Source organism: Marmota flaviventris, chromosome 5 (genome assembly GCF_047511675.1).
Source record: "Marmota flaviventris isolate mMarFla1 chromosome 5, mMarFla1.hap1, whole genome shotgun sequence".
Taxonomy (NCBI): Eukaryota; Metazoa; Chordata; class Mammalia; order Rodentia; family Sciuridae; genus Marmota; species Marmota flaviventris.
The window spans coordinates 61,526,197-61,552,718 of NC_092502.1; the positions used below are offsets into that span (position 1 = coordinate 61,526,197).

Consider the following 26,522-nt stretch of genomic DNA (forward strand, 5'->3'; position numbering starts at 1 on the left):
ATGTGATACATTACATTGATTTTCACATGTTGAACCATCCTTACATTCTGGCATGAATTCCACTCGGTCATCGTGCATGCTCTGTGTAATCCTCTTGAATTTGGCTTGATAATATTTTGTCAGATTTTTTGCATCTATATCCATCTATCTATATTGGTCTTTGGTTTTCTTTTCTCAAATTATATTTATTTTTGGTTTTGGTATCAGGATAATAATTGGCCTCCTAAAATTAGTTAGGGTGTGTTCCCTCATCTTCTATTTTTTTGAAAGAATTTGTTTTGTTTTGTTTTTGTATTAAGGATTGATCCCAGGGGCAATTTACCACTGAGCTATATCCTCAGCCCTTTTGCTATTATAGATGTGCACCACAATGCCCAGCTTTTCGTCTTTGAATTTAATTCATTTCTGACAACATTTACCTAGAGATAGCTCAAGTCCCAGAGGTTGAGGGCTCAGACTCCTTCCCATGGGAAGCTACCTTTCTGTGAGCTGCCAATAAATTAGGGTTCTCAAGACCCCTCCTCAGATTTGATTAACTGGCTAGAGTGGCTCACAGAAGTCAGAGAAACATTTTCATTTATTGATTTGTTACAAACAAGATTTTAAAGAGTACCCATCGTCATCAGATGAAGAGGTAGATGGACCACAGTATGAGAGCAGGGGCTGTGTGGTCCTCCAGGAACCTCCACCTGGTGGGGCAGGGCTGAAAGTCCCAGCCTTCTAATCCTGTCTTGGTCTTTCTGGAGACTAGTCCCCATCCTGAAACTGCCTAGGGGCTGCCACAGTCCTGGTAGGCTGACAAAAATCTCAAAAGATTTCAAGGGTTTTGGGAGTGGAATACCAAGAAAGGGGGGATAATGACAAATACACGTCACAATATCGTACTGCCACATAAAGTTTTGTGAGAACCAAAGGAGACAGTGAGTGTGAATGTCAAGGTTGGTAAGTGTTCATGGAAGTCTCATGCCATCATGATGAGGCTCTCCTAGACCAACCTAACTTCTCTTGGTTCAAACAGTGCCCCCCATTTGCTAAGGAGCCCCCCGTTTGTGCTTCTGACTGACTGCCTTGCTCTTAGGGATCATCTTCTCCAGGAGCCCTTTGGAAGTGGCTCCAGAGGTCTCCCAGTGTAGCCAGCTCCCCCGTGGTCAGTCTGGCCCTGCTCTAGACTCCACGCCCTCCCCCTGGGGGTCACGGCTTGTTTTCTTTTAGAGACCCAAGATTTCCAAACTCTGTGGTTACTTGCCTAGCTAAAAGGGGAAGGAGAGGATCAGCCCCAGGAGGAGGAAGAGGAAAACGAGACAAACAGCCAGCGCAGTGGAGAGGAGCGTGTGCCCAGAGGTCCCCATCCCCGCAGAGCTGGGAGCTGGGAGCCGGTTTGCCGTCGTCCAGTCCTGCCTCAGCCTGCTGCTGCCCCATGGAGGCCATGGGCCCAGGGACTCTGCTGGTCCTGCTGGCGACCACAGTTTGGCATGGTAAGAACAGAACTGGGGGCTTGATGGGGGTATGACAGAGACCGCCTGTGAAAGGGCTCTGAGAGCCCGTTCTGGGGTGTCCCCACGCTCTGCGTCCATCTCCCTAGCACTGGACTGCAGGTTTGTGGTTATCGGCTTTGGAAAAGCAGTGGAGAAGAAGAGCATGGGTTGGGTGGAACCAGCCTGGCTTAGGGCTGTGGATCTGTCCCAGCTTAGCTATCAACACACCAAGTGTCCTGAGCAAATCCCTGATACTCTCAGGGCTTTGTTGACTCCGTGGCAGGTGGCGATGTGGTGCTGGGCTAGATTAATGCAGTGCTTTTGGAACTGTCCTGTGTGTACAGGACATTGACTGAGGATCTTGTCACCCGGCAGACTGTGGCTCTGTAGGTCTTTGGCTAATATTTTGCATTTCTGACAAGTTCCTAGGAGATGTGTGGGCTGCAGGTGCAGCTCTGCACTGAGCAGAGAAGTCTAAAAAGCCCCATCAGCTCTGCCTGCTCTGCCACCCTAGGAGTCCAGGCTCCAGGCAGGGCCCTACTCAGAAAGGCCTGAGGGGCAGGGGGCCTTCCTTGGGAAGCTGGGGTGAGAGCTAAGCAGGGAGACAAGAGGCCGGCCTCTCTGGCCCAGGGCTCAGGAATGGGGGATTTGGTGAGAGAGAGGTACGGGGCTGGAGGGGGCCCTGAGGAAGACCAGCGAGGGTCTCCCCAGGCAGAGCCCCCTCCAGACATAGGCTGCCAGGTCTCAGGAGGGGAAGCTACATGGGGATCCCACCCCACCTCCAAACTCCCGGCAGCAGCAGCTGTTAAGAACTTCCATAGAGGACCCTGCCTAACTAGCGGGAAGGGGCTGCAGGATGGGACTTGTTGGCCCAGAAAACACAGTGGGCCACAGGTGGCCCAACAAGCCTGTTTCCTATTGTATTGCCTGCTTATTTAGAGGGGTCTCGGGTGGGTGGGGCTTGGTGGGGAGGAAGGGCAGCCTCATTCTGGCCTCCCACAGAGGTCTCTGAGGAGTTGGTGTGTCTCTCCCCTCTTGAGGAGATGGCACACTCAGGGCCTTTTGCTGGCACAGCCAACACCAGTGGCTAGCCTGCTTGTTCTTTTTCTTATTGGGATGCAACTTATATGCATTAGAAAGCACAGATTTTTAGATGTATGATTCAGTGCAGCGTGTCAAGTACACATGCTTACGTACCCACTGTCTCAGTGAGCATAGAGGCTATTCCTCTCACTCCAGAAAGTTCTATGAGTTTGATTTCAAAGGCTTGTCTCATCCTTATCCCAGGATGCAGCTGTGGGGCAGAGTGAGTGTGTGGGGGGGGAGGGAGAGGGGGGTGTTTAGGGCTGGTGTGCTGCGGCTAATGTCCAGCTGTAAAGGAAAGAAAAAATGGGGGACACAGTGTTAGAAACCTGTTTTCATCCCAGCAGACTAGTGGTAAGTGGGGAGAGGGGGCTGCCGTAGGGTCAGGGTGGTGCCAGAGCACCTAGAGACAGGGAGAGGCTCCCTGCTCCCCATCAGGTGATGAGCTCCTGGCCTGAGGAAGGCTATGTTCAGGGTGCAGGAAAGAGATCGGGGTGTCTTCTGGGAGCGGACCATGGCAGCATCTGTCAGGCAAATGGAAATGGGTGGGAAGGTTTGGGACATGGGAGAAATTTGGGAGCTGAGACTAGAGAGGGGGAGAACGGACAGCTCAGGGAAGACCTTGGTCTTGTTCACCAAGCCCCTGGGCCTAGGGAGCGGGGGAGCTGAGCAGGCTGGCCTTCCCGCCATCAAGGGGAAGTTGGGGGCGGAAGTGGAGAGCGTCAGCCCTGTCCTGCGTGAATATCTGGGACGACAGGGCAGGACGAAACAAGACAGAGCCTCTCCCTGACCACATTTCCAGGAGGCCAACGTGGGGCCAGAGGAATAGGCGGGGAAGGGGAAGGGGAAGGGAGAAGAGGCCCTGTGAGAAGAGGCAGGGCCAGAAAAGAACACAGGCGGAGGCCGGAACTCAGGTCCCCACCACAGCCTGAGCAGGCTGACAATTAGATAGCAGAGGACCCGACCCAGAAGGGACCTTGGAAATGGAGCGACAGTGGCCCAGGCAGGAGCAGCGCTGGGAACTGGCCGCCGCCTGTCATCTCCTCCTCAGCAGAGCTGTGGGGTGGGACCTGGGACTGTTCCCAGCAGAGCAGTTGAGGCTCTGAGGGACAGCAACCTCCCCAACAGGCAAGGGGAGGAGCAGTTCCGAACCTGCGCTGGTGAACGCCCACTCTCCAAGAAAGCCAGGCTGGGGCCCTGGAGTGTCAGGGAGTAGGTGACTGGGCAGTGCTGGCTCTGCTGAGATTTGCCACAAAACTGTAAGAAATGACACTTGTCCCTCTTGCTGGCAGCCATAACCCCAGGTGTCCCTGGGCCTTGGCAGTACACACAGTTTACTTAATCCCTTTTGCTGATTAGAAGCCCAGGCAGGGGGCCAAGCCACGGGCGCAAGCCTGTAATCACAGCAGATCCGGAGGCTGAGGCAGGAAGATTGCAAATTCAAAGGCAGCCTCAGGAAAAGCAAGGTGCTAAGCAACTCAGTGAGACCCTATCTCTAAATAAAATACAAAATAGGGCTGAGATGTGGCTCAGTGGTCGAGTGCCCCTGAGTTCAATTCCTGGTAAACCCCGCCCCCCCTTCCAAAATAAAAGCAGCAGGAGCAGCTCAGGCAGGGAGGCTGCACATTCCTGACAGACTTGAAATCAGAACATAAATTAAGCCATCCTGAAATCATTAGGGAGAGCATACCTTTCCAATTTGGGGCTCTTCAAAGGGGGACACTCAGTTAAGGAGTATTAATAGAGGACAGTGGAGATCCCTGAATTCCTTGGAAGCCCTGAGGCCCTCAGCTGGCTTGTCACTATGCCCATCACTAGAAACAGAAAGGGCTACAGCAGGAAGGTTGGACTAGCCAGGGGACAGTGGCAGAGCCAGCCCTAGGGCGTCCTGAAGCCCAGCAGATGGCCCTGCCTCTCCGGGGGTCTCACTGCCTGGAGCGGGGGCAGTGGCCAGGAGGGCCAGGAAGCAGAAGTGAGAACATCCCTGGTAGAAGGGCTGAGCGGAAACGGGGCCGAGTGGGACGCCAGCAATGTGTTTCCGCCCACGCAGACCGGGGGCGCCTGGCAGCCCCTTGCAGGCCGTGAATCAGCTCTCACTTCCCTCCTTCACCCCTATTTTAGGCCCTGGAAAAAATGCTGACACTGCAGAGGCAACGGGCCTTCTTCCCCGAAGGCCAGATAGGAGTTTCAAGTTCTCTTTTCTCCTTCAAGAAAATTTTCCTTAAAAGAGATTGGCTCCCTAGTAAACACAGCAGTGGGGACGGGGTGCTGGGCGTGGCCTACGTCACAGACAGAGTGACCAAGCCCTACGGAGTACTTGTGGACACAGGGGATATTTCAAGACCTCCATGCATTTAAACCACCTAACATGCCGCTGAATGGGTATGACTATTGCCCCCCATTCTACAGGTGGGGAAACCGAGGCATGGCACTTCTGAGCTCTCCTACTGTGCTACAGACCAAGTGTGCAGTGGTGGGGGTGGGTGCAGCAGGAGACCCAGAACCTCCCTCACCGCTGGGCTGAGAGCCTGCATCCCTTTTCTTCTTCCCTGTGTGAATTAAGTCGGAGGACTTGACCACGCACGTTCCACTCCTTTGGGTCTTCCTTTGTTTCTTTGAGCCCTGGCTGGAGCAGGGGCCCTCTGCTCAGCACAGATGACATGGCTGCTTGTGCGTCCACTTTTGGAGAGACAAGTGTTGCCATCACACAGGGATGACTGAGGCAAGAGGCTGGGAACAGGTGGGACAACAGCCAAGGAAGCTGCTGGCCTCCTGTCTCAGAGGACAGGCCATCCCTGAGCAGGATTGGGTTGGGAGCTGAGCAAATGACCAGAGGGGCACAGACTTGTTCAAGGTGACCCCCAGCTCAGCACCTAACCTGCCAAAGCACCACCAATCTTAGGGTCAGGGATGGCCCAGGGGTGCTTAGGGTCAGGGATGGCCCAGGGGAGCTCTCCAGGCCTCACTTCTGTCTGCCACCCCTCAGCAGGTCAGGGGGTCCCAGTAATTGAGCCCAGCGGCCCTGAGCTGGTGGTGGAGCCGGGAACAACAGTCACCCTGCGATGCAGGGGCAACGGCAGTGTGGAATGGGATGGCCCCATCTCCCCCTACTGGACCCTGGACCCTAATGCTCCCAGCAGTGTCCTGACCACAAACAATGCCACCTTCAAAAACACGGGGACCTATCGCTGCACGGAACCCGGAGACCCCCTGGCAGGCAGCGCCACCATCCACCTCTTCGTCAAAGGTGAGCACTCTGAGCCCTCTTCCAAGAAGCCTGGCCCCGCAGGCCCCATTGTAATGCCCAGGAGCTCTGCCCCTATTAACATTCAGAGTAAACCAACTCCACATGTTATTGAGTGCTGACTATGAACAAGGACCTCTGGCAGTGTCTCTGATTTATCATGGTCCTCACAATAACCCAGTGAGGTAGGGTCTATGTTTATGCACATTTTTCAGAGACTCAGAGGGTTAAGTCATTTGCCCAAGGTCACACAGCATCAGTACCCAGCTGCATCTGATTCCAGAAGCCCACTCTAAAGTGTTGGTTGAATGGCCCTGGTATGGTGTAACCTTAGACAAATACTCAGCCTTTTGAGCCTCCCCGTCACCAATTGTGCAGGGAGGGAGAATCATTATAACCTGTATCCCCCTCTATCCCAGACCCTGTCCGGCCCTGGAACCTGTTGGCGGAGTATGTGACAGTGTTTGAGGGTCAGGATGCCCTACTGCCCTGCCTGCTCACCGACCCCTCGCTAAAGGCAGGCGTCTCGCTGATGCGTGTGCGTGGCCGGTCGGTCTTGCCCCAAACCAACTACTCCTTCTCACCCTGGTATGGCTTCACCATCCACAAGGCCAAGTTCATAGAGGGCAGGGACTACCAGTGCTGTGTCTTGGTGGACGGCAGGATGGTGAAGAGTCTTGGCATCCGGCTCAATGTGCAGAAAGGTGAGTGGGACAGGAGAGGACCTGCCAGGCGTGGAGGGCGGGTGGGTAACAGATGTCTCCCTTTGGCCCGTCTTCCTTCCGATCGGCCCACAGTCATCCATGGGGCGAGGTGTGTCAGGTGGGATGCAGACCACTGAAGTAACTGACCATGGGCAGATCATCTCCCACCATGAGATGCTGACAGACACCAAACCCGGCAGCTAGGAGACAGCATGGTGGGTGGAGAAGCCTTGCAGGGAAAGCACTCTCCTTGCCTCCTGAGTGTCTCTGGACCTTGGGAAACTGGCCCAGAGCATCTTTCAACACAGCCACAGGCACAGGGATTGATTCGATGCCTGCTGTGTGCCAGGCACTGTGCTGGCTATGGGATGTCCCCTGAATGGACTGGACATTGCCCTGGAGAGTCAGACTAGAGAGACAATAGATAGGGATTGAGATGAACCAAGAGGAACACCTGGGGAAGCCGAGGCAGGCCATGGGCGAGAGCTGATCTCTCCACGCTGGTCACAGGAGGCCTCTTGGAGAAAGGTCCTAACCTAACCAAGATCTGGAGGATGAGAACAGCCACCCTTCACCACCCAGGAGGGAAAGGATTCCAGGAGGGAGTGCTGAGTGCCAGGTCCTCAGGAAAGAAGGTGGCCCCGGTGGCCATGGTGCAGGGACACAGGTCAAGGGGTACAATGGACTTTGGGCTATTATTCTGAGGGTGACAGGAAACCACTGAATGTTTACCCCGCAGAGAAGCATGATCCAGTTTCTGTTTTTCAGAGGTCACTTTGGATGCTGAGAGGACCCTCAGCTATAAGGGGCAGAGGGGAGGCAGGGAGGCCTTTAAGAGGGTTATTGCAAAAGTCGGGAGCATGGAGTGGTAGTGGACTGGGATGGGTGGTGGGTGGTACTGAGGGAGAGAGGGGACATCCCAAGGTCTCTTTAGGAGACAGGATTTGCTTTGGGGGAAACCAAGGCATAGAGCTTGCCTTCCAGGGTTCTGGATAGGAGAATGGTGGGGACCTTGGCCAGTAGCCTGGCCCATAGCAGGGAGCAGGGTGACAGCTCAGCCCTAGGTGTTCAGGGACCTTGTCTCTGCCTCAGTCCTCCCAGGGCCCCCAACCTTGACACTGGAGCCTGCAGAGCTAGTGCGGATCCGAGGGGAGGCTGCCCAGATTGTGTGCTCATCCAGCAACCTGGACGTGGACTTTGACGTCTTCCTCAAACATGGAAACACTAAGGTCAGCCCCGGGAAGTAGGCAAGGGGAAGTCTGCCCATCCTTTCAGCACACTAACCCCTGTAGGCAGAGCCTCCAGCCTCAACCCAAACTGGCTCTCCAGGCTGAGGACACAGCCCAGGCCCAGAGAAGGGAGGGGACTCACCAAGATCTCACCACCAGCCAGTAGGTAATCCAGAACCAGGACTCAGGCTTCTGCTGCTGTGGGGGGAGGAGTTACTCTGGTCACTTGCAGGTCCCTTGACCCTTGACCTTTGCTGCAGAGCCAGATGTGAGCCCACGGCTGACCTAGCAAGGCATTCCTAGGCTACCTTCAAAGCCCGGGGATAGAAAGGCTACTTCAGATGCTTTCAGAGAGGGAGAAGGGGGCAGTATTACAGGAGGAAATGACAGGAGGCTGCTTTAAGAAACCCCACCCCCCTACATTACTGCATTCAGTGGGCCAGGCACAGCCCTATGCCCTCTGCATGCGAATCTCATTTACTCCTTACTACAGTCCTAGGAGCTGAGGCCAGTTATCCCATTTTATAGATGAAGAAACTTAGGCTTAGGGTTTGGTCCCTTGCTGAGAACAGGCAAGTAGCACTCTTAAAGGCTGAGGATTTGAACTCAGAGCTTTCCAATCCCTTATCAACCTCAGTATATCATCTCCATTCCTTCTGGCTTCAGCTCAAAATCGCTCAACAATCGGACTTCAATGATAACCATTACCACAAAGTCCTCACCCTCAACCTGGATGACGTAGGCTTCCAAGACGCTGGCAACTACTCCTGTGTGGCCACCAATGCCCAGGGCACCCACTCCACTTCCATGATTTTCCAGGTGGTAGGTGAGCATCAGGGAGGGGGGGTGGAAATCCTGGGGGAGGGGCAGCAAGGTCTGAGAAGGAAAAGGCTAATGGCAGAGAGGGCGCTGCTTCATCCTGAGCCCCGCTGGGCAGCGGCACCTGCCGTCCCAGATCCTCCCTGGGACCCGCTCTCCCTCCCTGGAGCTCCTGCGGTCTTGGGGTCAGCACCGTGCTCTCTGTTTGGGGATTGGAGGCCGGTACCTCCCTACTGAACAGCATCTGTTCACCCACCCATTCCCTTATTCCTCTAAGCCTGGGACATTCATGTCACAGGGACACATGAACAATGATCCCCTGGCGTGATCATGGGGGAAGCTTGGGGTGTCCTAGGGTTCCTCTGACTCAAGTAGGAGAAAATGGCCTCCAAGCTGGGACCAGAGGAATGAAAGTAAGTGGATGGGCCAGGGGATAACCAAGGCAGAGAACAGCCCTTCTGGCAGAGAGAACAGCATATTCAAAGAGCAAAGAGAGCGTGGTGTACACGACACACCGAGGGAGACAAGGTGGCCATAGCAGGGCTGAGGAGTGCTGGGACAGTGGCCACGGGGGAGAGGAGACAGAGGCAGAAGCCAGGTGATAATGGAGAATTAATAGGTGAAGAAGTTGCGTCTCACCCTGTGTGTGAGCAGTCCCTGCAGGGTTAAAGGAGGAGGGTGGGCTCAGATTGCAAAGGGAACACTCTGTGATGGTCAGGAACATACACTTCCGGACAGCATTCTGACCTGACTCTGCCAATAAGTAGCAGGTTGCTTGACATCTCTGTGCCTCAGTTTCCCTAGTTGGGGATAGTGATGGTAACTACTTCACAGATTTGTTGGGAGAACTAAATGAGTGCATATCTAAAAAATATGCTGGCACACAGTGTGTGCTAAGTGTGCTGGAGGGGACGTTGTCTGAGCAGGTGCTGTCTGGTGCTGGGTGGATGGAATGGAGGGTGGAGACAGGCCGGTCAGGGAAGTGGCTGCAGGGCTTGGTGCTGGGGATGCCAGCCAAGGGTCCTAGACCACCTTGCCCAGAATGATGTAGAAGACCTGCTGGCTGCTGAGGTGAACGGGTGCAGGAGAGGACAGCCTCCCTCAGTATGCCTCAGTGACGGGGTTGGGGGGACAGTAGAAGTCACTGGACTGGGAACCCCAGAGTGAAGAAGGAGTTCTTTGGGGTGGGAACAGGGTGAGTCATCTTGATCTAACCGTGGCCATGGCTTTTGTGTCGGTGGTTGGTGGCAGGGGTAGGAGGTAGGGAAGGAAGCATGAATCACCACCCAGGAGCCTAGGCAATGCGCTAGACTTGCGTGGAATATGGGCCTTGCTGTACCCCATACTGTGCTGGGAGCTCTGCAGGGGAAGAAGGGCAAAAGCATTTAGAATTGTCCCCCCCACCCAGTTATGGCATCTAATGCCATCCGCTTTCTAGCACAGGCATACAGTCATCATTCAATAAATGCTTGGGTTCCTTTACGCTTTCAACCACACATTGCTCTGGGTGCCAAGGATACAGCTGTGAGTGAAGGATGGAAACGTTTGTCCACGTGCAAAAGTTTGTGTTCCAGCTGGGAGAAGAAACGCAATGAGCAGAATCTTAAAAACACATAAAGTGAGCAGCATTCGCAGTTCCAAACAGAATGTCTCCATGGCGAGCTGACGTTTGAGCAAAGACTCAAAGTTGGCAAAGGAGGAAGAAGTCCAGGCAGGGGGACAACGACGTTCTTCAGGCAGAACTGTACTTGCCACGTTGGAGGAATAAATTGACCAGGGTGGAGTGAGCAGGAGGAAGAGAGTGAGAGATGAGGTCAGAGAGATAAGGTGGCAGATTCCTAGGGCCCTGTGGGCCAATGTAGGGACTTGGGCTTTTTTTTGAAAGAGATGGTGAGTGGTTAGAAGGTTTGAGTAGCAGAATGACATGATCAGATTTGGATGTGACTGTTATGCCAGATTCGTGGGAAATTCAGGAACTGAATCCGATGCAAGCACACAAGAGTCTTTATTGCAAGCTCTAGCCTGGTCCCTTGACCTATGACCTGGGTCATGGGTGATTGGTTAATACAAGAGGAGGATTCCTTTGAACTGATTGGTTTAGGCCACGAGGGGTGTATGTGCTAAACTACATGGTTTCCCAACATGTTATCCACCACTATAAACTACTTGGGGGTCATCTGGCATTCCAGGTATTTTCCCTGTCTCATGCTGATTGGAGGTTGCTAGGGGGATTGCTATGGGTCCTCAACTAGCCTAACTGAGTCAGGGACACCTGGCACCGCAGACCTCTCCTGTTATTTACAGACAAACAACTCAACAGGGTGGGTATGTGCTTAGGAGTTCTCTGTGGGTTTTTCCAAGGACAAGGGTCACACCCCCTTCCTTAGGACAGGCCTTGAGGTAGAAGCTGCTGTTATTTATTTTTAAAAATGGAGTCACATTAGTCTCTCAGTGACAAGCTTTAACAGGGCTTTCTGGTGCTTTGTTGAGGATGGTCTGTAGGGAGACAAGGTTAGAATGAAGGGAACAAGTTCGGAGGCTGCTGTGGTGGTCCAGGTCGGAGGTGATGGCGGCTTGACTGGAGTGGTGATGGAGGTAGTGGGCAGCGGTGGGATTTGGATGGATGGATGGTGAGAAGAGAGGTGTCAGAGGCAAGTCTTGGTGGGGTGGACACTGTGAGGTGTTCAAGGTCTGGATGAAGGGTTGAATGATTGAATGAACCATAAGCCAGGGCATCTATCTTCCCACTGACACCACATCTCCATGTGTCCTGCTTTCCAGAGAGTGCCTACTTGAATTTGACCTCTGAGCAGAACCTCCTCCAGGAGGTGACTGTGGGTGAGAACCTCAACCTCAATGTCAAGGTGGAGGCCTACCCTGGCCTACAGGGTTTCAACTGGACATATTTGGGACCCTTCTCTGACTACCAGCACAAGCTTGATTTTGTCACCAACAAGGAAACCTACAGGTACTATCTGTCAGTTCCTGTCTGCACAGTCTGTCAGCCAGATGGATGATGTTTTAGCCAGGAATCAGTATGCTTGGGTCACATCCCAACCTTGCTGTGTGACCTTGAGTCTCCTCCTCTTTCTGGGTCTCAATTTCCATGACTATGGAACTTCAGTGTCAGCATTCCTTCTCCTCTTCCATGACTAGTGCAGATGTGGAAAACAACCTGTGCCTCCAAGACTGTCACCCAGAAACACACGCCAATGTTGAGTGCACAAAGTCTCTGCCACACATATAGGTTTACCGTGAGAAGGACTCAGTGTCAAACAATCACAGATGCATCAGAAGTTCTTGAAGGTCCTGTGGTCTCTCTCTCTCTCTCTCTCTCTCTCTCTCTCACACACACACACACACACACACACGAGAAATTCTCCCTGGCTGACCTTCTCCACAGGCTCAGAACTCACCTCTGAGCACAGTCTCACTCCATGTCTTCTTTTCTGCTATTTTTCCACTCCAAGAATTCTGTTTTTTCCACACGTCCAGCATCTTAGACATCTTTTTTCCTATCTCCTATGGCCTGTGTCAGGATTTTCCCTTGCCATCCAAAATGGCCTAACCAAGTTGAGTCTAAACAAGAAAGTTTCCTCCCCAAGTGGACACCAGTGCTGGGTATTAAAATAAATTTCTTAGCCTGTTCTATCAGGATGAGACAGTGCAGCTTAGCCAAGGACAGCTAATATGTCTCACACTCATGACAGATGCCCCTGAGCTTTTTTCTACAACCCGTTCCTGCAGAGTCTAGATGCAGCCTCAGAGCTCTTCTTGACACAGTCCCCAGACACAATTTCCAGCACAGTTGGTGGAAACCATCTGCCATGCCTAGGCCAGATAATCTCTTAGCCATCCTCAGTCTTCAAAACGCTCTGGGGAGCTCATTCTATTTCCTGAAGCCCCAACCTCACTGACTCCTAGAACCTTGCTTGTCAACTGGCAGAAGCACAAGATTCCCCTTGTCTTCATCTTCCTCCTCTCAGTTCCCCTCTGGTCCTTCTAACCTGGGCTTCTATCTGTCTCTGGCCTAAAGCAGAAGTGTTGGAACTGGTGTCTGTAGATCTCTGGTCTGAGGCTGCTCCATGGACAGGTTTGGGGTTTTCTTATAAAGAAACAGAGACATTGTGGAAAGAAACCATGAGATCTCCTAAGATGCAGTGGTCTGGGACCATTTGGCACAGGGCAGACAAGGCTGGACACAAAACAGCCACTGAATTTTAGCTCGTGATGCTTATGAGTCACCCTAGAAAGTTCAGTTATTTCCAGCTGGAGAGGTAGATGTTAGTTATCTCAAGTTATCTCGTGGGCTCACTTCAATAGCGTATATATGAAAAGTGGAATGATACAGAGATCAGCAGGGCCCGTGCCCAAGGATGACATGAAAATTCATGGAATGTTCCATTCAAAAAAGATTGACTTGTGTAGAAGGTCTGGCAGAATGAGACTGTCTTTTGAATATCATGGATTTTAGTCTAGTAGTGGCTGAAGACATTTTCTGAGCAAGAATTGATAATGTGATATAGTTTTTAAATTTTTTGTATTGTTATTTTTTTTCTTTTGGTCCTGGGGATCGAACCCAGGACCTTGCACTTGCTAGGCAAGCACTCTACCACTGAGCTACACCCCCAGCCCTGCTGTCATTTATTTTGAACAAACGTATTTATTACCTAAACAATGCCTTTATTTCGGGCACATTATAAAATGTGATTAAGAAAATAACAACAACAACAAAAAAAATTTTACCTGGAACCAGTCTAGAATGACTGTTGTCACTAGTATTTGATTGCAGGATTTTTCTATAATAAAGGGTACCACTCAATGGTGTGTCTACAATGAGTCTGATCAAGCACCCCAAGTACAGGTCACTTTAATCTTCATGCCATCAGTATCACCTTTGCACCAAAAGAAGTGGAGGATTACAGAGGTGAAGTACCTGCCTGTGGTCACACAGCCAAGAAATGCCAGCACCAGGACTTGACCCCCAGTCTATAGCAACCCAGTTCAGAACAAAGGCCCTACATCCTGTCCTTTGTCCTAACCACAGTCCTTTTTGGCAGGGCTGTCTAGTCCAGAGAAGGTGATAAGATCAGGGGGCCTGGGCTGTGACTTCCAGTACCTATAGAATCACCTCTTCTAAACCTCAATTTTTTTTTTTTTTTTTTAATGAGAAGACCAGTAAAGGAAATGGCATGACTGATTTTCCCCTATCTGGTTTTCCTAATGGCACCCCTGCTCAAGTACCTGGTTCAGCCAGACTTTGTGCTCTAGACACTGTGACAAAAAGAAAACAAAAACTATGAGCCCCACTGTCCTGGGCTCATGGATGCCTGCCCCTGTCCTGCAGGTACACCTCCAGCCTCTCCCTGCCCCGCCTGAAGCCCTCTGAAGCCGGCCGCTACTCCTTCCTGGCTATGAATGCAGGGGGTTCCAGTTCGCTGACCTTTGAACTCACCTTGTGCTGTGAGTGATGGGCAGGTTTGGGTGTGGTTTCCTGGGCTGCTGGGGGTGAAGGTGTACAGGAAGGGGTGAGGAAGGTGGCCTTCTGTCGGGATGGCTGGTCAGGGCTCATCTTTCCCTCTTCCACTTCTTCTTTCCTCCTCAGATGCCCCCGAAGTCAGTGTCATGTGGATCCCCATCAATGGCTCTGACACCCTGTTCTGTGATGTCTCTGGATACCCCCAGCCCAATGTGACATGGTTGCAGTGCAGGGGCCACACTGATAAGTAAGTTGGTTCCTCCCATCTCCCTCACCTGGGCCAAGGAGCTGGGCAGGGTGACATGCCCATACTGGGGACCTTCCCACCCTGAGGTCCATTCTGCTCTTCCCAGATGTGATGAAGCCCAGGTGCTGAAGGTCTGGGTAGACTCCCAGCCCAAAGTCCTGAGCCAGGAGCCCTTCCACAAAGTGACCATCCAGAGCCGACTGACCACTGGGACCTTGGAACACAACACCACCTATGAGTGCAGGGCCCACAACAGCGTGGGGAACAGCTCTCAGTCCTTCAGGGCCATCTCATTAGGTGAGCCTTCCTCCCCACCCCATCCTGGCCGAGCTGCTCCTGGAAATGCCATCCCCAGGAAACCAGGGCTATTTGGAGCAGATCCCAGCAGTACTGAGTTCCACCGCTCTGGGTCAACCTCGGGCTCCTCCTGACCTACAGGACTGCCAAGGCAGGGAGATGGGGACGTCTTGACCCCTGTGAGACAGAAGCTGAGGGGGAAGAGCAGGAGGAGCAGAAGCTGGCCTTTCAGTCCCTGCACTGTAACTCACTCATTCATACAAGCAAGTAGTGGCATATACACTCGCTTGGTGCCGGGGACCGGTGCCCCCATGGACATCAGAGTCTGGAAACACAGCCTATACAGGGACAGCCAAGACAGCCTTCTCCATCTCCTCATGACTCCTCTCCTACCCTGAGACATGGCCATTCAGGGCCACTGTACGTGAGCCACCCAGGGCTGCTGTTGGGCTGTGCACTGGCGTAGGTGGCCTTTCTGTTTTTCACAAAGGGTCCCTGGGCTAGGTCTCTGGCTCTCTGCACCCTCAGCACCCTCAGGCTCATAAGAACCAGGCTTCATCCCCTCCTGTGGCCAAATCCTGGTGAGGTTCTGGGCCCAGAGGGAACAGAGCGGGCCCCTGGCCTCTGCCTGGCTTAGGGATCCATCATTCATGTGCCCCAGGCTGCTGGCCTACAGCATGGCTCTCAGGGCCTCTCTGCTCTCTGCTCACTGTGGCTGTGCATTTTAAGTAATGAGCCTGACATTGGGTTGTTGGCATTGTTGACAGACATTGTGCTGAACTCTTTGCAGGTGTTACCTCAATTAGTTCTCATAACCTTAAGGAGGGAAGGCCTGTCTTCCTTCCTGTTTGGGGCATGGTAAACCTGAGTTTGAGGTCATAGGTTCAGTGTCGCCCATCTTGGGTGGCAGAGGTGGGATTTGACCTCATACTCAAATGGACCCCCTACCTGCTCCAAAAGGGAAAGAAATTATGTCATTCAAAACACATCAAGAGAATGAGGGTTCTAGATCCAGGGAAGAAAAGACACCAGACCCATGAGCCTGGCTCGCATACCCTCCAGGGGCTGTTTAGGACACATGGAGAGGCTTCAAGGGAAATGCAGGGGAGGCAAATTCAGTGTGACCTCCAGCATTTTGAGGCGGGGAGTGAGGGGGATACTGGAGGTTGAACTCAGGGGCACTCACTGAGCCACATCCCCAGCCATATTTTGTATTTTATTTAGAGACAGGGTCTCACTGAATTGCCTAGTGCCTCACTTTTGCGGAGGCTGGCTTTGAACTTGCAATCTTCCTGTCTCAGCCTCCAGATCTTCTGGGATTACAGGCATGCACCACCACACTCAGCAACCACCAGGCCTTCTTTGGCTTGTTTTTTTTTTTTTTTTTTTGAGCACTGGGGCCTGAACCCAGGGCCCCAGGCATGCTAGACAAGCACTGTGCCACTGAGAGATACCCCAGCCCTGCTCAGCTGCCCAGAGGTGGAGCTGGTGACTCCTGTATCACTGGGGGCACAGGTGGTATTGGCAAGCTGTTGCTGGGCCCTGAGCTAGGCTGTGCAGAGGGGTGAGACTGAATGACCCCAGAGCACCCTCCCACTCCCCCTGTGCCCTAGCTATAGGAGGCTATGATTCTGGACAGGATTTGGGGATGGGCATGACAGAGTGGAGAGGAGGGCGTACCTGCAGGGGGTTCTGCAGGAGAGGCCACTGAGGCTCTGAGGGCTTCTCAGCACAGGGTCACTTCATTCAGTCAACAAGCACTTAGTGAGACCCACTGTGTTCCTGGCAGTGTGCTGCCTGGTCCTGGGGGGAAGAGGGGGCACAGAGGTCCTGCAGCTGCTCACTCCTCTGCCCTGTCCCCTCAGAAGCCTATAGACAGGACCCGGATGAGTTCCTCTTCACACCGGTGGTGGTCGCCTGCATGTCCACCATGGCCTTGCTGCTGCTGCTGCTGCTGCTGCTCTTGTACAAGTACAAGCAGGTGAGCTGGGGCAGCGGGAGGGGCGCCCTGTCCTGAGGAGCCAGACGGGACATGCCACAGCTGCACAGTCCACCCTGCAGCGCCCTCTCACCCACTGTCAGTCAGTCATGCAGATGGCAGCTTCTCAGCATGCGTCTGATGGGTCCCAACATGGGTTAGGTCCTGGAGGCGCCTGGTGCTCAGCCCTACAGGCTTCACTCTCCAGGACAGGGAATGGCCACTAGTCCAATAGCCACAGAAGTGACGGTATGTCTGTGGAGCCAAAGGTGCCATCAGGCCAGCAATGGGATCCCGGGAGAGGATGGCATGGGATCCTGTCCCAGGCTAGGGCTTCCAGACCACACTCCAGCGGACAAGATGGACACACAGAGGGCATCCCTGGGCTGGGCCTGAGTCTCGCCCCAGGTAGCATGCGGATTCACAGAGGACAGAGACCTCTGGGCTTTGTCCTCCTCCTCCGTGTTTAGTATCCACATGGACCAGAGCTGCCACCTGTTGCTGCTGCACATTCAGTGTGCCACCTGGCTGGCTGCTTGGTTAGCGATGGCAAGTTTAGTTAGGGGCATTTTGTGAAGTGCACTACTGATGTCACCTCAGTGAGCACCCTCCGCAGCTGTGGGACATAGGCACTGGCACTGATCCCATTGTACAGAGTTGGAAGCTGAGTCTTAAGAAATGGAGATGGTTTCCCTGCTCAGTGACCAGTGGATGGCAGAGTTTAGCTTTTAGTCCAGAAACGACTGACCCCAAAGCCATCTTTAGCCATTATGTGAAATATCAGATCATCTCCTTTTATCCTCACGACAACCTGGAGTGCAGAGTCGGGTACAAGTCAGCATTCTGCACGTTAGGACACTGAGCTCAGCAAGTGCAGAATGTGCTCATGGTATGGAGGGCTGGGTCCTCTGGGAGACCAGGTGCCTCCACATCAGAGCCCACAGCCTCTGCCACCTGGCTGGCCTCCTCCTCACACAAAAGATGATGCCCAGCATGACCAGCCATTGAAGGGGCCAGGCCAGAGGGCTGTGGAGGTCAGAGGCAGAGGTCCCCTCTGCAAGGGGGTCCTGGAGGCTGCTTGGGGGAGGTGGCTTGGCTTTGATGGAACAGGTTTGGGGTGGGGATGAGAAAGGAGAGATGAGGCTTGGGAGAAAAGTTGCTCTGGGCAAGAGGGCCGTGTGTGAGAGGCACATGAAGAGAAGGCCAAGGTAATTTCTGGAAACGAGACCTGGAAGAGGAGGCAGCAGGGCTGGGGCTGGGGGCTTGCAGGGTTGGTTGGACTCCAGCCTGTAGATCTAGGGCTGTGGGTGGGTTTGAACAAGGGAGTGATGAGGGGGCGGATGGTCCCTTGGCTGCCTTTTCATGGCCATCTGTGCTTGGATCTTGTGAGAAGGGGACCTGGAGTGGGCAGGATGGGAGGTGTGGGGGATCACAGGGTCAGGCTCCCTGGGCTCATGCCAGCATACAACAGGAGAAGGTGCTCTGAATGCAGCCCCAAGGAAACAGGGCCCAAGATGTGAACACTCAGGGGTCTGGGCCCACCTCTGACTGTTTTGCCAGGTGACCTTGGCTGACTCACTATCTTCTTTGGCCTCAGTTTCCCCTCCTGTATGAAGAGACTGGTGACCTTTACCAGCTCCTCCTCCTCCAATATTAAGATGTTTCTGGGCTGGGTGCTCTGGTGCACCCCTGTAATCCCAGTGGCTCAGGAGGCTGAGGCAGGAGGATCACAAGTTCAAAGCCAGCCTCATCAACTTGGCAAGGTCCTATGCAACTCATCAAGACCGTCTCTAATAAAACATAAAAAAGGGCTAGGGATGTGACTCAGTGGCTAAACACCTCTGGGTTCAATCCCTTGTACAAAAAAAAAAAAAAAAAATCTGCATGTCTGCTTTAGTAGTCAGGGACAGGGAGTTAGTGATCCTGGTCTGGCTCTGCTGGTCAGATCATGGGGAGTCTGTGTCTCAAAGTTTCTGTTTCTCCATTTGAGAAGTGGGGTTACAGTGGCGAGATGTCTCAGGGGTTCTCTGGTCTGTACCTGCCACATGGGAGGGACTGGGCAGAGTATGAGGTGCAGACAGTGCTCCAGGGCAGAAGCTCACACCCTGGCCCAGGAGGAAGTCAGCTGGGGAACCCAAGTGAGCTCATGCATCTGGGACTGGACGAGGCCTGAGGCTGGGCTCCTTGGCTACGCACCCAGAGTGGTGGTTGGGCCCTGTTGCCACCTCCACACTGGACCTTACTCACTCTCATGGCTGCCGGTTCCCTCTCAGAGCAGCTCCGACTGGTGCAAAGTTCCTCCTTATGTGGAATTGAAAACTCTCTCCCAGTGTCCCAAAGAGCCGCCACCTCATGGAGGTTCCTGAGAAGGGACCAGTACCTCCCCACTCTACCCCCGCGGCAGCCCTTCTGCCTGCCTGGGCTGAGCTGCCTCCGTTGGCTGTGGTTTAGGGACAGCATATCCTCTCACCCAAGGGGCTGTTTTTGGAACATGTACTCACCGTCACCTCCTTGCTCCCATCTAGAACTTGAACGAGGACCACCAAGGTCAAGAGTAGACCTGCAGCCTCAGGAGGTCCTCCTCCCCACACCCCCTCACACACCCTTAAGCTCCCCCAAGCTGAGGTGCCATGGGACAAGACTTAGAAGAGTCAAGTCAGTCATTCCTCTGCCTCAGGGTCTGCCATCCAGTCTTCCTGTACCTTACCCTTTGCTAGGTATTCAGCCTGACCTGTCCCTCATGGCCAGGCCTGGCATGAGGAGGAGCCCGGCCTGAAGAAGGGCTGTTTCTGCCTCAGGGCTGAGTCATTGCCTTCTTTCCCCAAAGAAACCTGGGTGTGGTTGCAGGGGAAGAGGAAAGGGCAGGAGTCAGCCAGCAGCAAGGAGAGGACACAGGGAGGGAGCCAAAGAGGGACAGCATGGAAGGCCGCTGGAGAGACTAGGATCCTGGGGCCGGGACTGGGCTTGGGGCCAGGAGGTCCCCCTGAGCTTCCCATGGGAGTTGCTCTGGCCTCCACCTTCCTGAGGCAGGACATCTGCCCACGGCACCCCCCGGGCCTAGATGGTTCCTGAAGTCTCCATGCCCACTTGGATCCCAGAAGGGAAGCCAGGGGTGGACATGGGGCGCAGGCCCAGGAGCAGATGAGCTATATGCGGCGAGTATCTACCCAGGACCAGCTCACAGGAGGGGCTCAGGAAGCACCCACTGCCCCATTAGTCCCCTTCCTGGGAGATCTGGCCGGGACAACGCCCTGACCTTAAGTCTCACTGGTGGTGAGAGGCTCTTCTGGGCAGAAGCTCTGGAGCCACGTGGGAGCCCATCCAGGGCTGCAGGACAGGACAAGTCCTCCTAGGGATGGCGCCGCGAGTGCCTTGGGAAGGGTCTGTGCTGAGCTGGAGGACGGTAGGGATTCCCGAGGTGGATGCAGAACTCAGCACTGGAGTTAGGATCCAGATGTGAAATTCCACCTCTTCTCCCTTTGACCCTCCTCATCTCACCCCTGCCCAGTGGGGGGCAGGGATGGGCTGACTCAGCCCAGCTGCAGGGGGACACAGGAAGGAGAAGTGGCAAGGAGAAAAAACAGCCGTGGCCACAGGGGCTCCTGGAGATGGAAGTGGCCGGAGAGGTCAGAGTGCCCTCCCCACTCTTGGTATCTTGTCTCTAGGGTTAGGCCCCTATAGGCAGGGCCTGCATCCTCAGAGACTCAGGAAGCTTCTCTCTCTGCCTCATTTCAGACTCTCCTTCCAAGCTATAACATGGATGTTCCTAAGTTTTCCCGTAGCCTACCCTCTTGAATAGAGCCTGGAAGTTCTTCCTTATGACTAACTGCAGTCTTTTTTTTCCCCAACTTACCCACTAGAAGTTGCTCCCTATGGCTATCTAGAGTCTTTTAACCTGGCAAGACTGGCAGCCACCATCTGTTCACACACCCAGCTGGGGTATCTGGGGAAGAATCTACTAAACACAGCCAAGTCGATCCCCAACCCCAAGGCCTGCTGGGAAAGAGAGTTGTGTCCTCAGTGTCCTCCACTGCCCCAGTCCTCCTCAGCACTTCTCCCGGGCAGTCCTTGGCACATTGCCCCTTGCAGCTGCCTGGGGCAGGGAAGGGAGAGGCAGCTGCTTTTCCTCTCCAGATCCCACACCCAGCTCCGTGAGCCAGAAGCTCACCAGGGAACCCCCCTAGGCTGTATCAGCAGACCTGTGCCAGACCCTGCGGGCTTCTTACTGCATCTGTCATAGCCCTCGAGACCTTCCTGCCTCTTGGACCTCCTCCTCACCTTCCCTCCACACCAGCCACTTCCTTGTCCTTCCAACTTGCCAGGGTCTTTCCCATCTCAAGCCATAGCATTTGTGTGTACTTTGCCTGGAAAACCCTTATGGCTGCCCCTCAGGTGTTCTCCCTGACATTGCTCTCTATACCGTGACCCTGTTCACGTCCTTCACAACACTAACACTATTTGCAGAATTCCCTGAATATACATTTGCTTGCATTAAATGCCTCTCTGAGCCACTAAAGTGCAAATAACACCGGAGTCTAGAGTTTGTGTTGTACGATGCTGAATCAGCAGTGCCTGAAAGAAGTAGATGCTCAGTAAAATATTTAGATGGGACTATAATTCAGCCTTAAAAAGGAGGGAAGTTCTGACACATGCTAGGACATGGATGAACCTTGAGGATATTATACTTGGTGAAATAAGCCAGCCACAGAAGGAAAATAATGTCTAATCCCACTTAAACGAAGAACCTAGGACAATAAAATTCATACAGACAAAGTAGGATCATGGTTGTCAGTGGTGGGAGGCAGGAGGACAGGGGAGTGGTTCTTCAATAGGTACAAGAGTTTCCGTTTTGCAAGATGAAAAGAGTTCTGGAAATTGGTTGCACAACAGTGTGAATGTACTTAATACCACTGAACCACACACTTAAAAATGGTTGCAATGGTGAATATGATGTTATGTATATTTTACCATAATTTAAAAAAAAAAAAGGCTGGTGAGTACTCAGTGGAGGAGTGCCCATTTAGCATGCATGTGGCCGTGGGGTCAATCCTCAGCAGAAAAAAACAAGAAATCTGGGTGAGAGGCTGGGCAAGTGGGTGAATGACCATGGATAGATCTTGAGTTCTACCCTCCCTCCTGGCCCAGGAATCACCAAATTATCAGAGATATCAAGGCCCTTAGAGGTTATCTTGTCCAAGTCCTTTAATATGCAGAAAGGGAAACTGGGGCTTGAAGGCAAGGGAAGGCAGAGTTGAGCATTGACTATCCACGAGCTGCCATGACCCCCTCCCATGGCGGGCCCCACCCTGACTTCTCCAGCATAGTGCTTTAGGACCCCCTGTACCCCCTGCTCTTGGGAGGTGAGATCAAGGTCTGTCCCGCCAGCCCCAGTTACCTCATGCCTCCTCTCGCGCCTGCAGAAGCCCAAATACCAGGTGCGCTGGAAGATCATCGAGAGCTATGAGGGCAACAGCTACACCTTCATCGACCCCACCCAGCTGCCCTACAATGAGAAGTGGGAGTTCCCAAGAAACAACCTGCAGTTTGGTGAGAGGGGGTCTCAGCACCCCATACCTTCCATTGTGGAAACCCCGGGGGGCTGCAGAAGCCTGTGGGCCCTGAGAGGGAGGCTGGACCCAGGGACCTAAGGAGACTATGTGTACGACAGGTAAGACCCTCGGAGCCGGAGCCTTTGGGAAGGTGGTAGAGGCCACAGCCTTTGGTCTGGGCAAGGAAGACGCTGTCCTGAAGGTGGCTGTGAAGATGCTGAAGTGTGAGTGAGGAGAGGGGAATTGGGGACTGGGCTGGCCCTGTGGTCACACCTGCAACACCTACATTTTCAGCCTATTGGAGTCTGCAGGATAGAGCCCAAAATTGGGGACTGAGAACTTGGCTTTTTATGGACGCTCCAGACAGTGACTCCTGTCTCTGAGGAGCTCTTGGTCAACCTTTGGGTGGGCGGGGGCTTCTGACTAAGCCCAAGGGAGGTTGGGATGCATAGAGGCCAGGACCATGGCCTGGTCACAGCTTGTATTCCAACCCCCCCAAGAGCAGCTCAGTGACAGGCCCACCCCCCTCTTTCTTCCATCTGCATGTCTGCTTTCTTTCTCCCACTTTGACCTCTGATGTGTCTGGGCCTCGGGAAACTCCTGCTTGCTCTGACCTGTGGCCCATCTCCCAGCCACGGCTCATGCAGATGAAAAGGAGGCTCTGATGTCGGAACTGAAGATCATGAGTCACCTGGGCCAGCACGAGAACATAGTGAACCTTCTGGGGGCCTGCACCCATGGAGGTGAGGGGCCTTTGCAAGAATGGGGGCCCATGGTCTTGGGAACTTTCGGGGCATCTGAGGGTCCCAGGGCCACCTAGCTCCATGCTCCCCTTCTCATCTTCTCCAAGTGCCAGTAGGATCCCTGCCTCAGCCTTCCTGAAACCGCTAGGCCACAGTCCTAGGTTAGGGAGAAACTACTTAGGGTGACACACCAGCTCTGTGGAGCTGCTCTGTGGCTCCTGGACTTCCTTGAGCACCACAGCCCTAGGGGAGAGGGTGGAAGTAGAAACTTTTGGACTCTGTTTCAAGGGCATCTGATTTTGTAGGTCTGGAGTGAAGGCCCCAAATCTACCTTTTAAGAGTTGCTACCCAGTCAGACATGGTGACACACATCTATAATCCCAGAGACTTGAGAGGGTGAGGCAGGAGGATCCCAAGTTGGAGATCAACCCGGGCTTATCAACTTAGCAAGACCCCGTCTCAAAATAAAATAAAAAGGGCTGGGGATGTAGCTCAGTGGTAGAGCACTCCTGGGTTCCATCCCCAGTACCACAACATACACACACACAAAAGATTAGAGCCCCACCCAAGGATGCTTGTACACTCACCCCAGGTACCACAGAGGTGCCCCAGGACTCCAAAACCACTTCCACTGTCTTCACAAAGACAGCTTTGCCCTCTACTGAATGACCACAGAGTTCTTTTGAAGAAAAAGTCCTTGAGCTGAAGTTCTTTTTGAATTCCTCCACATTAGACAGCCAGGGTTACCATAGGCACAGAAAAACCTGACCACAGAGCCAGGATTAGAACTCAGGGGTGTGGGGTCCCAAGCCAGGGGCCCTGTAGCCCTCAGCCCCCATGCTGCTATTTACTCTGGGGAGCAGGGATACAGGGCGACCCCCTCACCCTGCACCCTTGGCCGCTGCAGGGCCCGTTCTGGTCATCACCGAGTACTGCTGCTATGGCGACCTGCTCAACTTCCTGCGAAGGAAGGCTGAGGCTATGCTGGGACCCATCCTGGATTCAGGTCAGGACCCTGAGGGAGACACTGGCTACAAAAACATTCACCTGGAGAAGAAATATGTCCGCAGGTAGTACCTTGGCAAAGGATGGGAAGTGGACAGGGAGTGGGGGCCGGGGTCTATGTGAAGGGTCAGCTCTGCCTTGGGATTCCTGCACATTCCCATCTGTGCCACCCCAAATTTTAGGGCAACTCTGCTCTTCCACCACATATTCCCATCATTGAGCAAATATTTGAGCACCTACCACCTTCTGGAAATGTGGACGGCAAAGATGGGAGGTCACCAAAGATGGCAGAGAAAAATGTTAAGTCACTGCCAGTGTGTGGAAAGGACCACTGAGGTCCATGTCTGAGCCCTGAGCAGAGATGGGAAGACTTGGGGGATCATTGTCCATTTTGCCCATCACCCCTGTGTCATTCCACTCAGGAAGAGTCAGCCCAGGTCCCTGGCTCACCTGGGCCTCCGTGTCCACAGGTTAGCCATCAGAGTCTTTCAGGGTCTTTCTTGCTGTTGTTTTGTGGTGCTGTGATTCCTGGAGGCCACTCAGAGACAGATGGACAGAGCCACATGGGGAACTGGAGAGAGGAAGTGGCGAGTTTCATCCACATGAGTGGGCCGAGGTGGAACCTGGGCTAGAATTCTGCTCTTCTGACTCTGGGTCCAGGTTTCACCGGAGCCATGCTGTTACCCTGAAGCTCTGTCTTGGGAGCTCAGTGGGGCTCCAGAGCCAGGCTACTGGGGCTAGGAGAAGAGCAAAACAAGAAGGGTGTGTGTTGTGCCCTTATTTAGGTACTAGCTACTGCCAAGCACAGGGAGGCAAAAGGAGAAGGAGATCATCTGTTTTTGCCTAGTCTTCTCAGAAATGAGAGCTAGCATGGCCTGCTTCCTCTTCTGATTCCCCGACACCCCTTCACAGGTGGCACACGCTAGGCCTCTTCAAAAGCCAAACCAAATCCAAATGAGTGTCAAAAGAAAAGTATTGACTTTAACCTTCAAATCTGCAGAGGGAAAGTATTTCCAGAGTGGAGAAATTTCAAGGGCAAATGGCACATGAACCAATCCTGCCAATGGGATCCAGGCTATGTTAATAAGAAGCATAGTTCTAAAACAAAGGAGAGTGTAGTTTTTGCCATAATCAGGTCATAAATAAAACACTAAGTTCCCTTTCTAGGAACACTGGAGTGTGGGTAGGGTCAGGCTGCCTATCTTAAGTGCAGAAGGACAGGATGTAAGGAGTTCAGAGATCGTGTCTTGTTGGACTTTTAGCAACAGAAGTGGCTGGCCAGTCTGGAATAGCACTTCTCAAACTCAGGCTCCTCTGCTATGGGATTGTTAGAATGTATATCTCAGGCCACCTGCCCATATCTGCTGAGTCAGAATTCTCATTTTAAGAAGCTTCCTCAGATGGTTCATCTGCATGAGTTAGTTTAAGGAGCTCTCCTGTACCTGGAAAGACTGAAAACTGTGAATGTCTTGCCCCTAGAGTTTCTGAGGGTGGTCTGGGCCTGGGGAGAGTTAAAAGCTCCCCAGGTGATTTTAATGTGAAGCCAAGGATGAGGGTATCATCTAGAGAAGAAAGGATTCAAACAAATGGCCATAGAATGTGCTCAAATTCCAGCAGGATTGTTATGGGGAACTATGCTCCAACTTCTTGGTGTCCCTTGAGGATAGAGCAAGGATCAGAAAGAGGAAAATCCAAGGAGCATGTTGGCATTAGGTGCAGTGAAGAACTTTCTAAGGCAAAGCCCACATCTATCTATCTAAATATAGAATGGGTTGTAGCTGGCACTGGGGATTGCCAGGCCCAGCTCAATGATCCGTACAGACAGAATGTAGCAGGAGGGCTTCTTATCAGAAAGGGGTGCTCAAGTCGTCCTTGAGGTTCCTTCCCTTGAGTAGCCAGGAATGTTCAAAGGATGGCTGGAGGCCAAGCCTGAGCTAGAAGTGCAGTGATGGGGACTGACCAGCCTTCAACCCTCTCTCTTATGTAGGGACAGTGGCTTCTCCAGTCAGGGTGTGGACACCTATGTGGAGATGAGGCCTGTTTCCACTTCTTCTTCCAATGACTCCTTCTCTGAGCAAGGTGAGGAGGTAACATGGCCAGGGGAGAAAGGAAGGGCTACTGGGGAACGGGGGATGGGGTAGGGTTGTGGTGAGGCTGCCCTGATGTCTCTTCCCCTCTCAGACTTGAACAAGGAGGACTGCCGGCCTCTGGAGCTCCGGGACCTGCTCCACTTCTCCAGCCAAGTGGCACAGGGCATGGCCTTCCTTGCTTCTAAGAATGTGAGTCAGAACCAGTTGGGCCTGTGGTGGCCCAGGTCCCTTTTGGGGAAGGGGGCAGAACTCCTGAGGGCGGGATGTAGGGGAGGAAAGGAGAGATTGTGAGGGGCAAGGGAGGAGTGGGAGTCCAGGAGAGCAGGAGGGCAGTGGCCCCAAAGGCCTCAGGAGTGAGTGGGAGGAGCTGTGCCCAGGGATGCTCATACTTTAGCAGAAATGGGGTACCCAGCCTGGACAGGCTGTTTCACTCACTCATTTTTACTTAATAGTGTGAAGGAGACAGCATTTATGTCCCCATACAAAGCACATCATTTCAGGGAAGAAAACAGAACTTTTCTCAGTTATGAGGATGAGATGACATATAGAAGACACTTAGACCAGGAACAGTGCCTAGGAA

At 53.1% G+C, this 26,522-nt stretch overlaps 1 protein-coding gene and 1 pseudogene across 3 annotated transcripts in view; both read left to right on the forward strand.

The window, feature by feature from the left end:
* Nucleotides 1-1,267: 1,267 nt before the first annotated feature.
* Nucleotides 1,268-26,522, forward strand: part of Csf1r (colony stimulating factor 1 receptor) — a 28,475-nt gene continuing 3,220 nt past the window's right edge. Inside the window, exons 1-16 of one of the 3 annotated variants that reach the window (XM_027949282.2) lie at nucleotides 1,268-1,475; nucleotides 5,545-5,805; nucleotides 6,222-6,506; nucleotides 7,599-7,735; nucleotides 8,402-8,561; nucleotides 11,336-11,522; nucleotides 13,902-14,017; nucleotides 14,160-14,280; nucleotides 14,387-14,577; nucleotides 16,443-16,558; nucleotides 21,976-22,102; nucleotides 22,224-22,328; nucleotides 22,737-22,847; nucleotides 23,755-23,917; nucleotides 25,840-25,931; nucleotides 26,034-26,131. In XM_027949282.2, coding sequence (XP_027805083.2) covers nucleotides 1,418-1,475; nucleotides 5,545-5,805; nucleotides 6,222-6,506; nucleotides 7,599-7,735; nucleotides 8,402-8,561; nucleotides 11,336-11,522; nucleotides 13,902-14,017; nucleotides 14,160-14,280; nucleotides 14,387-14,577; nucleotides 16,443-16,558; nucleotides 21,976-22,102; nucleotides 22,224-22,328; nucleotides 22,737-22,847; nucleotides 23,755-23,917; nucleotides 25,840-25,931; nucleotides 26,034-26,131 — 2,328 coding nt within the window. In that variant the 5' untranslated portion in view covers nucleotides 1,268-1,417. The remainder of the gene's footprint in view (nucleotides 1,476-5,544; nucleotides 5,806-6,221; nucleotides 6,507-7,598; nucleotides 7,736-8,401; nucleotides 8,562-11,335; nucleotides 11,523-13,901; nucleotides 14,018-14,159; nucleotides 14,281-14,386; nucleotides 14,578-16,442; nucleotides 16,559-21,975; nucleotides 22,103-22,223; nucleotides 22,329-22,736; nucleotides 22,848-23,754; nucleotides 23,918-25,839; nucleotides 25,932-26,033; nucleotides 26,132-26,522) is intronic. The other 2 variants (XM_027949284.2, XM_027949283.3) reach the window with 2 other exon arrangements.
* LOC114103632 (U6 spliceosomal RNA) lies at nucleotides 12,866-12,965 on the forward strand (annotated as a pseudogene).